General features: G+C 43.0%; 1 protein-coding gene across 10 annotated transcripts in view; it reads right to left on the bottom strand.

Annotated features, from left to right (window-relative positions):
* Positions 1-15,522, bottom strand: part of epb41l2 (erythrocyte membrane protein band 4.1 like 2) — a 51,919-nt gene that overhangs the window by 15,678 nt on the left and 20,719 nt on the right. For all 10 annotated transcript variants that reach the window (XM_044377009.1, XM_044377004.1, XM_044377012.1 and 7 more), the window contains exons 4-14: positions 14,643-14,903; positions 11,428-11,532; positions 11,226-11,268; positions 7,796-7,871; positions 6,613-6,709; positions 6,388-6,512; positions 6,188-6,275; positions 4,538-4,690; positions 4,337-4,434; positions 3,659-3,831; positions 2,432-2,517 (exon numbers count right to left, since the gene is read on the bottom strand). In XM_044377009.1, the coding sequence (XP_044232944.1) occupies positions 2,432-2,517; positions 3,659-3,831; positions 4,337-4,434; positions 4,538-4,690; positions 6,188-6,275; positions 6,388-6,512; positions 6,613-6,709; positions 7,796-7,871; positions 11,226-11,268; positions 11,428-11,532; positions 14,643-14,903 (1,305 nt within the window). The remainder of the gene's footprint in view (positions 1-2,431; positions 2,518-3,658; positions 3,832-4,336; positions 4,435-4,537; positions 4,691-6,187; positions 6,276-6,387; positions 6,513-6,612; positions 6,710-7,795; positions 7,872-11,225; positions 11,269-11,427; positions 11,533-14,642; positions 14,904-15,522) is intronic.

The following is a 15,522-nucleotide window of genomic DNA, read 5'->3' as shown; positions in this document are numbered from 1 at the left end:
TGAGCAGAGGGAGGTGACACTTACAGACATACAGGATACACATAGTTCAAAAGAAGAAAGGAGTGGAAGAGGGTTGGGCAGGGTGGGGATCCCGGTTCCATGAATGTGTTTGTGTTTACGCAGCGGGATCGCACATCTCTTGCGTCCAGGTAGCGTTCGAGTGGTACCTGATGCGTGGAGGTGTGTATGTCGGCGTGAGAGGGGAAGCTTGCTTGTTAATAGCAGAGCCGGACTGATCCTCGCTCAGGCTTTCGGTGACAAACATCGGCAAAACTGCCTTTCGCTGAATGGAGACCGTGTTCTCTAGGTAATACAGGGTCAGGCCGAGGGGTGTGGCTAAAATCAGAGCTAAGACCAAAGACTGGCTTGCTGTCAGCATCACAACGAATAGGAAGATGACTAACAGGCACGGGAGGAACAGAGGAGAAGGATTGAGGAGGTAGCGGTGTACAGATGCGGTTAGGTTAGCTCGAGAGCAGGAGGAGAGAGTTGGGACAGAAAAGGGTGGAGAGGAGAAAGAGGAGAGGGAGGAAAAGGAGGAGACAACCGGAAGATAGGTAGGAGAAGATACTGAGGACGAATGATGTCGTGTTGGAGCCAAGCTAATGAATTTAGTGGGCAGATAGCAGGTAAAAAATGCAAAGAAATTAGTCAATTTTAACGCCAAACTGTTAACAATTTGACGTAATCTTGCCATGTTGGAAAGAATAAATCTGGGGGCTTTGACAGTAAAAGGTTTTGATTTTCCTGTTGATTTGGAAATGAGCTTGAACACAGTGGGGTTAAAAATGTTCAGTTTCTCTGTAAATCCCCAAAATAGCTTTGTGGGCTGACACCTGTGTCCATTCTTTCCAAACATGGAGAGAAAACACAGAATGAGAGAAACATATTTGACCACAAATCTCAAAGAGAACCAGCCAAACCAGTTTGGTAGTCCAGCCTTTGCTCTGGTTTCAGCCTCCGCCGCTACCGAAAGCTCTGAGCTATATGTGTGGGAGCAGCTTGTGATTGGGGAAGAGGATGGAGGGTTTTGTGAGGTGAGGTGTTCAAGATCAGCCAAGAGCTGATCTGAAAGAGGGGAGGAGCTGTTTGAGGAAAGGGCCCACGGTGTGTGTGAGGCGGCCGTTTCGTCGGTGAGGTCGTCATCCTCAGAGATGTCTGACAGGCCGTGGTCGAACTCGGAGATGGAGTCGAGGGAAGGGGGGGTGGAGGAGAGCGAGGATGATGAGGAAAAGGAGAGAGGAAACATGAAGATTGACTGATGGAGGAGGATTGAAGAAGAGAAAAAAAAAAAACAGGTGGAGAGGAGGAAGAAGGGAAAAGGAGGGAAAGAAGGAAAAAACAGCAGTGGGAAGAAACAAAGAAAGGAGAGAACCACACAGCGTAGGAGCAAGCATGTAAAAAACGTTTACAAAAACAAGAATCGACGCGATGTGCGTTAAAAAAATCATTTCATTTTTTTTATGAAATGATGACAAAATAACAGCATGCAAGAGGGGAGTGAGAAAAGCAAAAAAAAAAAAAAAAAAGGGAGCGTGTGAAGGGAAAAAAAGAGGGAGGGAAAGAGACACAACATTAGTCAGCAAAACACAACAACACAGCACAATAGGTTAAAAGTGAACATAGCAGGGTAGAGCTTAGTGCGAGAGTACAGTCGTGTGCAGAAACGGTGTCAACGGGGTGTCACTTCCACAGTGCTGGGGTGTAAGCGAGGGTAAGGAGGAGAGAGTGAGGACAGGGAGGTGAAACAGGAGGCATGCATAAATACTTCAGTACTAGGCACAGACTTGTTTTGATTTAGAAGTGGGAACGCTCCCAGGAGAGCGGACGCGGATCCTTTATACAGGACAGAAGAGTCACGCCGGAAGAGTCAATGTCAAACTGCGTACACCTGCCAGGCTACAGTAAAGACTAGCTGTGGCTGCTAATGCTAAAAATCCAAAGAAAACCGCTGGAATTAGCACGATCACATCTATCGGGGAAGCACTAGGTCAAGACTTTCTTGTTGGTCTGTATCCCTCTCTCACCCACGCACGTATACACAGATTAATGAGACAAAGGTTTCTTGTTGTGGTCCACCTTTTGGAGGAAAAGTTTAGTATCTAAAGAGTCCTGTGAAAACAGAAATGAAAAGATAGGGATTTTATCTACATCTAAATGGTGACAGCCTGGAATATAACAGACATGTTGACAACCCCAAAGTCAATGTCTCAGCTAGAGACATTTTTATGCTGTCTGTCTCTCTTTGACATTAAAGACATTAACAGTTCCTGTGGAACAATATGGACTTCCAACAATAACATTATGATGACAAACAGAGAAAAAGACTTGCTCTCTAATACTAATCTTAATACTCTCTCCTTCTTCTTTTCCTGTGTACACACATACTTAAACATCTATCCGCAAATGATGCGCACACACACACACACACCTTAGAGTCAGAGTGGAGCTCCAGGTGGGGCTCACGTCCGTTCTCAGCTGTGTCCCTGCCGGCCTCTGTTATGCTGATCATTGGCGCTAAAGAAGAGAAACACACACACACACACACAGAATAAATGAATAAAACCTAAACTGTCAACGAATGAACACACAGTTAAGACTTCTTAAGTCATCCACTGACATACACAGTAAGTACTTCAACCCATTTAAGTTATATTGATCAGTAATTTGGTTTTTCTACACATGGAGACACTGTCAAATCAATCAAGGACTGCGACTAATAGTTATACTCATTATCAATCTTGATTTATCGATTTGAAATGTTAAAATATGGTGAAAAAAAGTCACAATTTCTTAGAGGCCACAGTGATGTCTTCAATTAGCTTATTTTATCTGACAAAGAGTCGAGATATGACGAAGAAAAACAGCAAATCGTTCCATATGCAAAGCTGGAACCAGATAATGTTGAGCGTTTTTACTTGAAAAATGATTATATGATTATCAAAATACAGACACACACACACACACACACACACACACACACACACACACACACACACAGTGAAGTAGAAGTATAGTAAAAAAGGCAGAATTTGATGCGATAACAGCAATAACTTCACAGGGATGTTGGATTACAGTTGATAATGTGTCCAGCAGGGGGCGATGTAACATAGTGGGAATACCTGACACAGCTGTGAACTGCAAAACTGGAAAACCACAAAAAAAACCCCAAAAAAACGATGTGTGCTGTTTTCCAGAGACAATAAAATATGTATTTGATGTATCTTTTGAAAATGGCTCATCTGAAAAGATCAGAAAGCATCCAGGTTATGTAGACATTAAGAAGATATTAGTCCAAGTTATGTTATTAAAGGAGATTAGGATTAGGAGATTATATCTGTGTTTTGTGCTGTCCAAGCATGGTAATCAATGCTTCAGTTTTCCATTTTATCATGTGTGACAAATGTCATGTGTGAGTGACGTAAGAAGAATAAATTATATATACTGTAGCTGCACTCCATTTCTCTCTATTAGATACACATAACATTCTTGTTTTTCATCTCTTTCTTTCTCCTTCTCCGTGTGACAGGAAACATATGCTGCAGCTATTTCCTGTATCTGGTCAGACACTGAGCATTTTACATCCAAACACACACACACACACACACACACAACCCCGTGCAATCCCTTCTCCTGTGTGTGTGTGTGTGTGTGTTACCTCCATCTAGACTGCGGCTGATGCGTTTGGATGAGGTGCGTTCAAAGCTGGGTGCGGGTCGGTCGATGAGGGTGCTGGCCAGGCGGGTCTGGGCCTGGGTTCGTCCGCTGTAACGGAACTTGGAGCCCAGAGTCAAGAAGCGGGCCTTGGTTGGAGGTTCTGGTGCGTTTAACCTGCGGAGAGAATGAGGGAGGGAGGGAGAGATGGAGAGAAAATTATTCACAATAGTTCACTTTGCAATAAAACGAAACAGTCACATTTACAGTATACAGTATGTGCAACACAGGCAAAAAAATATTTCCAGGCATCTCCTCCTTCAACAGGATATTAAAGCTTATTCCTCTCTCTCTCTCTCTCTCTTGCACAAAGACAGGCACAGTACAGACTTGCGGCAACTTCAAACACAGCGATGCTGGGGACATGCTTCATCCTTGTGTGTGTGTGTGTGTGTGTGTGTGTGTGTGTGTGTGTGTGTATTATTGTGCGTGTTGCCTCAGGCATCAGTCTAGTTAAACAACCACAAGATATATTCTCTCATCTTGTTTTCTGGCAAGAGACGTTGCCCTCTGTTGAGCCTGATAAACCGCGCTGAACGAAATCTGCTTTGATACTCTCGACTCCTGAATCTCAAATCTGTGTCCGTATACAGTTGTGTGCTTCAAAGCGTGTGTTTTCTACCTGAAGAAACTGTGATTCTCCACACAGACTTTCCACAGCCTTTTGGCAGATCGATGATTCTGGAGTTTGAATCCCACGGAGCTCTCGAACTGCTCCGTCTGTGAGCGAGAAACACATGAGCGCGTTTTAACCACCAAAAAAAAAAAGGTTAGAAAGAAGTGTAGATTTAGCATGTGCTTATGTGTATGCCTGGGTACATACCTCTCCTGGTCTGATCTTAATGTAGAAGTTGTTCCTCTTGTATGAAATCTTGAGTATTTTGGGCCAAGCGAAACGGTTTATCCGGAGTCTGTCTTTGTAGACCAAGAGGCCGTTGGCACACACACCTAGCATGATGTCCACACCTTCAGAATCCTGTGACAGTCAGATAAAATCTATTTAATTACGAAATAGTTCATTAACCTCTTAGAAAACATTTGTATACGCCGCCTGTTTGTCTAAATCAGATAATAATGTACACCGTTGATCTCTAAAGTAGTCTGCTTAAAGTCAACAGAAACTCAATTATCACACACACACACAAACAAACACTCTCATTCAATACAACTGTAACGTGGTTAGCTGACAGACTAACTCACTAACAAAGCTTTTAAGTCCGAGGCCATCTGGTAATGGTAATGGGGGGGGGGGGGGGGTATTGATTACAGTAGTGAATCAACACAGGAAAAATCTGTTGGACTAATGGAGGATGCAATACGTTGATAATGGGACACACGTCACGTGGCCTCGCCGTGCTGTTAACTGGTCATCGATCTCTGTGCTGCTGCTACAGATACATTTTAGCACTTTGGCTGTGATCGCGCCGACAGAAATGGATGTAGCGGGAAAACACATTTCCATTTCCCTTCTGTGGTTTACAGTGAGTGAAGGAGGACTCTTCAGTGACTGCAGCAGAGAAGCATGTGGTGTTTGACGCTGAGGTTACTTGAAATATCACTAACACAGAGTCACTCGGTCTGGAAAAGTGTGTGTTAAGTTTTGAAATTAATACTCTCCAGTTCTGATGCTATAGCAGCATTTACGCCAACATTTAGGACCCACCGTTGTTGTTTTCCAACAAACGGTCGCTTCTCACTGTTGTCGCACCTAAACCACGCCCGTAGCCGCCAGTAGTTCCTCACAGGACACCGATAAGCGTCTAACTTGAAGCGTGAGAGGATTGATTTTCGTGTGATCTCGCGTATCCGGCTGCCTCGCAAGGTAACTGATAATCTGGGATCTTAAAACGTGACATAAAGTATTTGACAGGGTTTCTTTGTTGGTCTTAGGGGTTATGAAACTTGCACAAGAAATTAATGGTGCAGCACAGAAATAGATCTGCTCTTTGAATTCCCACAACTTTGGTATGCCATAAAAAGATTTGCAGTGTTTGAAAATGCTCTCTCTATTGCTCTCATCTTTTCCTCCTGGTTCACTCTGTTGCGAGCAAGTGGAGCGTGCCCTTAAAGGGGACTCGCCTCTTTTTCTCAAGAATCTGTCCTCATCTCACTCTAACCTAAAGTCTGTCTCTCATTTCTTTGTCTTCACTATGTCCTCTTTCTATTTAAAGACTCTCTCTCTCTCTCTCTCATGCATATTTCCCCGCATTTCTTCTGCCTGTTTTTGCACAAAGACACAAACAGACGCACATGGAAACACGCACGCGTTCTGCTGATGACCTGCTATCCCAGTGAGAGAGACTGGCTGTTCCCATGGCAACGCCCTCCCCGAGTGTTTGCACAGCTGACACACACACACACACACACACACACAGATACAGTGACACAACATGCAGCCACACTCTTCCCACATCAAAGGAACCGTGCTAATTCCCCAGATGTCAACAATGGAGAGGAGAGGATTCATTCATACCTTAGCATGGTGCAAGTCAACGCCGTACATGGACAATTTCTTGGCGTTTTCTAGAAACTGGGTGTCGGCCTGCGCTGGTGTCAACCCCCTAAAAACAAAAGGAAGCCGGAATGAATGCAAAAACCCTCAATAAATATAAACAACAGTATAAATGTTGCACTAAGACTACTTTTTGACTACGTGACCCCGCGCGCTCTGACCTGTGGGACTTGTGGAGCTCGAGAATCTTCTCCTCCATCTCTTTGTTCTGATTGGGCGCAAAAGTCACCTGACTGATGTAGTCCAGAGGCCGGGGCTGATCAGGTTCATAGTCACCGAATTCTGCCTGTAGAGCGGCAGGAGACAGCCGATTAATATACATTGTACACATGACACGTGAGCAGGTGTCACACGGACATAACAGTACATATCTACACACGCTGTACCTGCAACGTGTATGACCCCAGCAGAGCGTGAGTGACAAACGAGCAAGGCAGTCGACCGGACGCCACATCTTCGCGGAGCTGCAGACACAACAGGTACCTGCAGAAGAGAGAGAGAAACAGGAAAAAAAGGAGGGCTGTGTTTTATTTGAAGTCTACATACAACAAGAAAGAAAAACTCACTCTAAGCCTTTTTTTTTAAAACTGGAACCGGCTCCATTGTTCATGATAATAATAAAGCGATCCATGAAGCCGTTTTTGCCTTCCTGGGAGGCCCGAGCACAGGGGTCAGCTGGCGGGGATTAAATGTCTTTGTTGGCGCTGCTGTTTGTCGTAGAATTTCCTTAGTATGCCTGTGCACTGTTTGTTTGCTGGGATAACCTTATATCTAATCCTCAACATGACATACCGAGTTACATAACAACACCAGCAGTTAGTGAATTATCCACAGCGTAAGCTTTCCTCTTTGGTAAACCTTTGTGGATGAATTCATTATCTGAATGGGGCCTCCTGTGTGAATGGAGAATTCACCTCAGAGTGTAGCCTCAGGGTGCTGGTACATGCACTGTATCATCCTGGCTACTAGAAATTGTCTTTCAAAGTCACTTAGACACGGAGGCTTAAGCCCCAGTCATCCAGTTCCAGGGGCATCTCATCAATGGGCTCCAGAATAATATTGTAATGTATCATTTCAGTATGGTTGGTTACAGATTTATATGAAGGTACAACCTTTTGGAAAAACAAGCTGTATTTAATCTGTCTATTGAAACTTAACAAAAAGACGAATAAGCGAAAGTACACGTACAGTTCTGGAGTAGAAACAGCAGTAGTGAAGTCTGTCGATGCAGCTCAGTTTGTTGATACATGTCTGAGTGAGTGTACGCTCGTTAGTGACTGTGTCCTAGATTAGCCTTTAGCTAGAATCAACAGAGAAGTTGTCCGCTCCATTAGACATACACTTCACCTTAAATGCCTTTGCTTAGAGCATGCCCATTATGTGTGTGTGTATGTGCATATGTATAAATACAAATGCATTAACGTTTGTAACTTTTGCTGTGTGTTCTAGGATTTACTGGGCGCTACTAGCATGTGATTTAGACAGAAAACATGCAAATCAACACGCAAATTGTTCTTCTAAATAAACATTGATACATTTCTAACCTGATGTGTGTGTGTTTGTGTGTACCTAGTTATGTCTTCAGTGAGCAGTGAGGGGTCAGGAGGGTAGAACTTGACGTTGAATGCAAACTGCCAGTTGTTACCTATGGAAAAAGAGATTTACAATACGACAAAATCAAACACGTATCAGCAGTTTAATGAGGGTTTCCTGTATTTCTGTGCATTTATCTATACGTTTGTCCAATTCCATCCATCCCTCTGCCCGTTTCCTCCATCTGGGTGTGTGTTTTTGAGAGACAGAGAGCAAGAAAAGTGGGTGTGAGCGAGAGCAACTAATGCAGAACAGCTTTTAGACAGCACTAAGCCTGATACATCACACACGCATGCATACACACACTCAAATACACAGCGTATGTGGTATTGCATAACCTCATTCTAGCTTCACCGAATACCGAACTGTAATCTTTATCATGGTCGGAGACAAAAGACGCTGTCACCACCAGCAATATCAACTGACCTCATCTGTGTATCATTGCTGGCCACTAATGTCACATCAGTCATAATTTGGCTTCAATTTCCTTTTCTCATTCCCACAGGAGACCATTTTGCCATGCCTGCCATCCTTTTTATCTTTCTGTATTTGCTGTGGCTCCACCCAATAACACACACACACACACACACACACACACATAAATACATTCACACACACACTCAATATAAGATGGAGATCACATCATCTGGAAAATTCCATCCGGGAAAAGCTGACATCACATGGAGACCATTTCCTACTCCAAGGTCATACAGACATCCACGTATGCACGTACACACACACACACACACACACACACAAAGCGATAAATCCTCACATACATGCGCATGCCGACAAAGACCCCTCTCAGCTTCATCCCGGAGCCGCAGGGAGAACGGCGGATGCAGTGAAATCCCATACAGTAACTCAACAACAACAACACTCTCTCACTCTGCAACTAACTCAAATAAAAAAATGTTACATGTTATTTGTTATTATTTTTTCACACTGATTCCATTTTTGTCACTTCTTCAGTGTGTGTGTGTGTGTGTGTGTGTGAGTGAGAAGTGTATGAGTGGGTATACATGTGTCTTTGTATGTCCTGGAAACACTAAGTGCTTTAGGAGTCTCTTGTGACCGTTCCATATTTCTACACAACCATGTGCCGCCCATCAATCCTCCCCTCAATGCATAGAATGTACACACACACACACACACACACACACACATCTCATCCCTCACTTCCCCAGTTTCACTACACTCTTCCTGAATTCCTCATTTCTCTTTCCTTCCCTCCATATTATCACTTTCTCTTCACCTTCCCCCAATTTTCTTATGTCATCCACAGCTCTTTCCCCGGCCCGTCTTTAAATTGCTTTTTAGGTATTTATAGTAATTTATTAATGTTTTTTTTTACCACATATAGCTTTTAAAGCTCGTAGTCTTTCCTTTCCACATGTATATCATTTTTAGTATATAGCCTTTGATTGTTTTTAGCTTTGTGATTCACATTTTTTCCTTTCTTTCCTATCAACAGTGTATGTATCTGTGGATCTGAGTGGCAACCTGCTGCATGCAATTGCACTTAAAAGGGATAAATAAAGCTGAATTGAACTGAATAGGTGACTTATATAATATTGGAAAACATATGGTTACGTGAAGCAGTGATTTACATGAAAATCTTGGGGTTTGGCCATAAATTATAAAACATGCTGGCCCTTATGATCCTATTACTTTAACCCAGGCAGCTGCTGCTAGTTTTCATCACAGAGATTCAATTGGCTGCAAATGTACAATGACAGTGCATCAACAGTATCAGCGCTGTCACGACAGTAAACACTATACAGGTTAGTTTGATTACGGGGAAAACACACGAGCACCGCTGTGTAACATCAAAAGGCCGCCGGCGCAGCAGAGGCTCTACTGACTGGACTGAATCCAGACTGGGCTTATCTGTTTGGCCTCCGGTGACGTTTATTCTGGCTTTAGAGAGGGAGACGAAATCGTGTTCTTGTTATCCGTTAAAGTGAAATCTAAGAAGATGCTCGCTCGCTTGGATTAAAGTTTTACTTTTAGCGGTGTTTACTTTGGTCTTCTTTGGACTGACAGTTTCATTGCGGGGGTTGAATTTTTATTCATGATATGTCTTACTATGGATTTGACTCCAGATGATTCTGTTATTTTGGGATGAAGTTTCATTGTCGTTGGCTCTCAGTCAAATTCTGATATCAGATAACGCGGCTACCTGAAGTTAATTTTCTTTCCAAGCTTTTCAATCTTATTCTTCTGATTTTTCTTCTGGTGTCGATACTCAAACCGAGACGCCACAGACGGAGCAGACACACCCACGCAGCTTTCGTCGTAGTAACCTTTTCAGATGTTGATTGAGTCGATAAAGTCATTTTTTTACAGTGCACCTTTACAACAACTCTATTTTAGATGTCTACTTTATGTTACAGGCCTCTCTAGCAACACAGCGAAAGTAGCGGCTCTTTCCAAAAATAATTCATGGTCCCATAAAAACCTTTCATGTTTAGCTCCCAGCCCGGCATGTAGTGACGTAGAGTCGTGACGGCCGTGTGTAGACTGATGGTAGTTTAGATGGTGTAAAACCTGTCATTTGTGTGGTACTATGTCTGTATGCATAAAACACACACAGAGGCCCACATGGTAATAAAGTCCATCTCTCTCACTATAAACATTCACACACACACACACAAGAATGCACACAAATGAACACCTACAGCCAGATGCACGCTACTCACCCGTGAACCACGGACGCACACGGCGACACAGCCACAAAAACACAGGCATGGCGTACTCGCCGCGCATCTACACGGAACCGCACGCATTCTTCACACGCCCAGACGTTAACGACCTTACACACACTAATTCTAAAATAACACTTCACGAGCCAAAATGATATGTTTTTACTAAGCCTTGCTCTTAAAATTGCAACTTTTAGGCTGCCTTTTAAAGTCAGTTCAAACTTCATAAAGAAAAAAAAAAAAAAAGAGGCGGGAAATGAACAGCGAGAGAAGAGAAGAGAGGCTTTTCTTCAGTATTCTAATTGAATCCTGAACAAATTAAATGACAAACAGATGGAGAAACAGTAATTTAAGTAATCTGCATGCCCTTTATAGATTAACAATAGTTAATAAAGAGATTGATAAATAATGAAGGAGATTGATCACACCTCCTCCTCTCTGTCAGCTCTGGAAACACTGCTGTTGCTTGGTTTCAGATGTCTCTGGCTTTGTTTGACTTAATTGTGATGCGGTCTGTTTTCATTTAATCTCAATGTCTATATTTTATTCATTGCCTTTTGCCCCTGTGTTATGTGAAACACCTTGTATTCAGCTGTGGAGGCAGAGTAAAGGAGAAAGATGGATGGACTTGTGCAAATCTTTCAAGTCAGATTCCAGAAAAAGCAAGAGTATGATCTGAAAAAAAAAAGAGTAAAACTTACTGCGTATCTGTCTTTTGATTTCCTTAGTGGGATCCAACCAACACTGGAGCGAGAGGTAGAGAGTCACAGAGCAAGAAGACAATTAACCTCTGTCACCAAACAGTGCGAGACACAATGCAGACGTGCGCAGTTTCTGTATGTGTACATTAGTGACTTGTTTGGTATGCGGTACATCCTGTGTATATGTGGATATTGTACATACCTTCTGTTCGTGGTTGTCCACGTATGTAAGACCGAAGTAGTCTTTTTCCATCAGATTAAGATGCTCACACACCTTAAAGAATAAGTACTGGCCCTTTGCACGTTTCTGTTGAGAGAGACAATAAGAAAAAGACAAGATTCACTCACAAACTTTAACATTTACATTTTACTGGAAGAACAATATCAAAAGTGACAATGCAATGTTTCCAAAATACAAAAACATCATTTTAAAGATTTCAAAATATGATGAATATGGATATGCCTAGTTTTGCAAGGTATAGTGAGACACTTATAGGTGTGCATCACTTCCTGTCTGATCCTCTTTATCAATGCATCTCTGTTTCACGATAATTCTCTTGCTTTCTTTCTGTTTCCATCTGTCTCTGGGCGACGCATTCCTCCATAAGCCCAATGGGAGCCTTGGCCATAAAATCCTCCACACTGAACTATGACAATGACATTTAGCACACATCCATGGACGCGTGCGCGAGAGTGTGCACAGACACACACACATACAACGGTGGCCTTTAGACAGGCAGAAGGTCAGACGTGAGAGGGCTGGAAAATAAGGGGGGGAAAGATGAAAGAATGAAATAATGAAATAATATTCATTTCTTTTCAGTTAGTCAGCGCCGTCTCGGTCTGACAGTGGCTTGCAGACACACAAACACACAACCAAACAAGCGTGGCGTTACCCAGACAGACATGCAGACGGGGCAGGGAGCGTGGTCAAAGTGGAAGCAGAGAGGATGAAAGACTGCATTTTTCTTCTTGTCCTGAGACAGCTGAAAACATTTGCGGTATTTTCCTATACTTGGTCAAAACGCATGCGCCGCATACACTCACTCCAGAGTGTAGTTGCATTTCTGAACGCCCAAAGAATGTGACCTTTCAGTGTGTGTGTTTGTGTCTGTGCCAGTGTGCCTCCAAGCAAGGCATTACCTACGGACAATTGTCTAATGTCTGCAGGCGGTTCCAGACTTTTTGGATGATTAAACGATAGAGGGGAAAAACTTTCATCCACAAACTTTTGGACATAAATGATTTTAAAGCTGAATGAGCCTCAGATCCGTACGTCACAAAAGTACCGAACTTCGACACTGAAGAGAAATAAAACCGTATATTGTTCATACAAGAGCTCTATAGATAAAACATGTATCAGCATCTTGTTTTTCTGTGTACAAAGAGGCAGTAAACGCAGCTCTGTGTGTCAAATCTTTTACCCAATATTTGCAAATACTACTTGACTCATGTCTGACTAAGACCAAATGAAATTCTATGAAACTGCGCTTAAACCGTGTGACACTCAAATCCTGGTGAAACCGATACTAATGAAATTCTTAGGAAAGGCATTAAGACCATGTGACACTAAGACTCTCCTTTGAAAACCCCCTTTAAAAAGAGCCAGAAAAACGTCTGGCTGAGGATCGCATCCAAGGCACCAAATACTAATAAAATATTTATTGAGTGATTACACTGGAAGAAATTTGGTGCCATCACTTAATAAACAGGAAAGATGGATGATTGAAGAATAGACCGAGTAGAAACTAGTATGTGTGTGTGTGTGTGTGTGTGTGTGTGTGTGTGTGGTATTGTGTGTGTTGGAGGCCTGTTGGGGAAAACAAAAAATTTAATCTCTGGAATGCATTGTGCATCTCTCCCTCTCCCGACCTAACTATGCCAGTGTGTGGAGGGAGGGATGGATGGATGGATGGATGCGTGTGTGTGTGTGTGTGTGTGTGTGTGCGCACTTCAGGACAATAGCAGTTAGCTGCAGGATCAGCGTTATCTGTTGCGAGACAAAGCTGCTACTGTTCAAACGACGGTAGACACGCACAGGCACGCTGTGGGGCGTTGGCACACTTTAGATTAGGGAAATGGGTTTGTGGCGGTGAAGTTGCCAGTTCAAATCTCTAGAAAAACTAGGCCTGGAAAAAAAAAAAAAAAAAAAAAAAAAATGCTCGCTATTCTGTTGAGGAGCTCTTGATCCAGGCACACAGTGGTTATTCTGGGCAGCTATCCATTGAATGTGACTCAGTGTGGGAATTTGAGGAGGGGTATTGCTAAAAATGCGCATGCTACTCGGGGAAACACATTTTTAACCTTGAGCTATGTTGATAATGAGAAAAACACACAAGGAAATGGACCATCAGATTTAAAGAAAATAGCAGTATAGAGAACATTTTAATTCAATTATTTCCATTACCACTGATTTTGAAATGACATTCATAATTAATTGTAACAATAAAGCCTGTGACACGAGTGTGGAGGATGTGATGTTGAGAGTATCTATTGTGTTTTAGTGGGTGTATGGGGCACGTGCTTGTTAGGGAGTAGCAGATGCAGAAAACTAATCTGGTGGGACCCCCATAATCTGCCTAGTTTCTGTGTGTGTTTCTGTGTGTGTGTGTGTGTGTGTGTGTGTGTGTGTGTGTGTTGTGGTCACCAGACAAGCCCCTGCAGCGTGCTCTGCTTTGCTCCGCATTTTATCCCCTAAGCCACGCCCAAAACAATGTGAGCGGGCGCTTCTGCCGTAACTGCACTTTGAGTCAGAAAGTTAAACACCCCCATGCTCATGCGCACGCACACACACACGCACACACACACACGCACACACACACACACACACCAGATCTGATCCTATTAGCGATTACATCATTGACACACTGGCACTCACGTGTGGCCTACTTGACTAGCGGAGGAACATGAGACGGACAAAGTGTCAGTCTGTGTCAGCTGAAAACTTCTACAGACATGAACTTATTGATTTTTTCCATTGACACGCATGGGTTTTGTACATTTACCAAACTCTTTTTCAGGAAATGCAAGTCGTCATGTCAGATAGATAAACATAGACAAGTTGTAGAGACTGTTTTATCTTGCACCGTGAAGGCTTTCTCCATGTTCTATCGCATTCTGCAATTTTGTACACATCAGCCGTAACACATTGGTTTGACCCCATGTTATCAGAACAGAACTAACCTCTGTTCACTTGCGGTGATATTCTTATCTAAAAAAGATGTGAAGAAAATATGGGAGGGTTGCTTTTAAAGTGACAGGACACACCTGTCCTTCATTGATGTCGGGGTGTCATCAAAATCCACTTTAAAAAATGTGCTTAAAACTTTTATGTTAGACATTAAAAACCATCAGAATCCATGTTTTTCCCTCCTCACACATGTTGTTGTGATGCATCGTGTGTGGCTTAAGTCTCACCTCCACCTCACAGGTGAAGTCTGTCCCGTCCAGGAGGGTCACGTGACACACCACCAGCTTCATCTTGGTCTTCCTCACTAAACGGAGGGGAGACTGGAAAATGGAGGTTTGGCCTTCTCCTCCCTCCGCTTCCTCCCCTGCCTCTCCTCCTCCCTGCTCTTTCTCCTTCTGCTGCTCCTCCGCTCCTTCGCCCTCGGCTGTCGATTTTGTCCCTTCGAGACTTTTCTCGGCGCTCTCTTTCACCTTCTCTTCCTTGGCAGGCTGAAAGAGTGAAGAAAAAAAAAAAACTTGAGGAAAAACACGTGAAATAAGAAAGTCAAACCAGATTTCCCTACTGTGGCTGTCAAGTAAAAAAAAAACTTCAGAGCTTGATCAAAGTCATGAAAAGTTCGTCTGTGGAAAACAGTTTTCTCTGTATCACTCTTAGTATTCCCCTTCTAGGGTGAATTTGTTCTTATACAGTGCAGGCGTTTCTTTTGGCCTGATTACTGAAATGTTGATGTCACTGGGTGGGCCTGGGTGGCTTAATGTGATCACTGGGAGGAACAGTTGATGTGTGTATATGTGTGTGTGTGTGTATGTCTCTCTTTCTTGGCTGAGCAACATGCGTGCCTGTGTGTGTGTGTGTGTGTGTGTGTGTGTGTGTGTGTGTGTGTGTGTGTGTGTGTGTGTGTTTTTACATTGTTTGACTGTTGTGAAAAAGTCTTACATTATATAACAACATCTCATCATCTCAGTTCCTTGTTCTTGTGAAAAAAAATGTAACTTAATCAAGAGTGTGTACAGAACAATAACTCTACGTGCGTGACTAACGAAGGGACAAAACTGTTTTGGCAAATGACTTTTCAGAAGTTTACTTGTTGGCTTTGGCAGAGCTTTA

This window comes from Thunnus albacares, chromosome 16 (genome assembly GCF_914725855.1).
Source record: "Thunnus albacares chromosome 16, fThuAlb1.1, whole genome shotgun sequence".
Classification (NCBI taxonomy): domain Eukaryota; kingdom Metazoa; phylum Chordata; class Actinopteri; order Scombriformes; family Scombridae; genus Thunnus; species Thunnus albacares.
The sequence above is the reverse complement of the archived record's forward strand: the minus strand, read 5'-3'. Positions and strand labels throughout refer to the sequence as shown.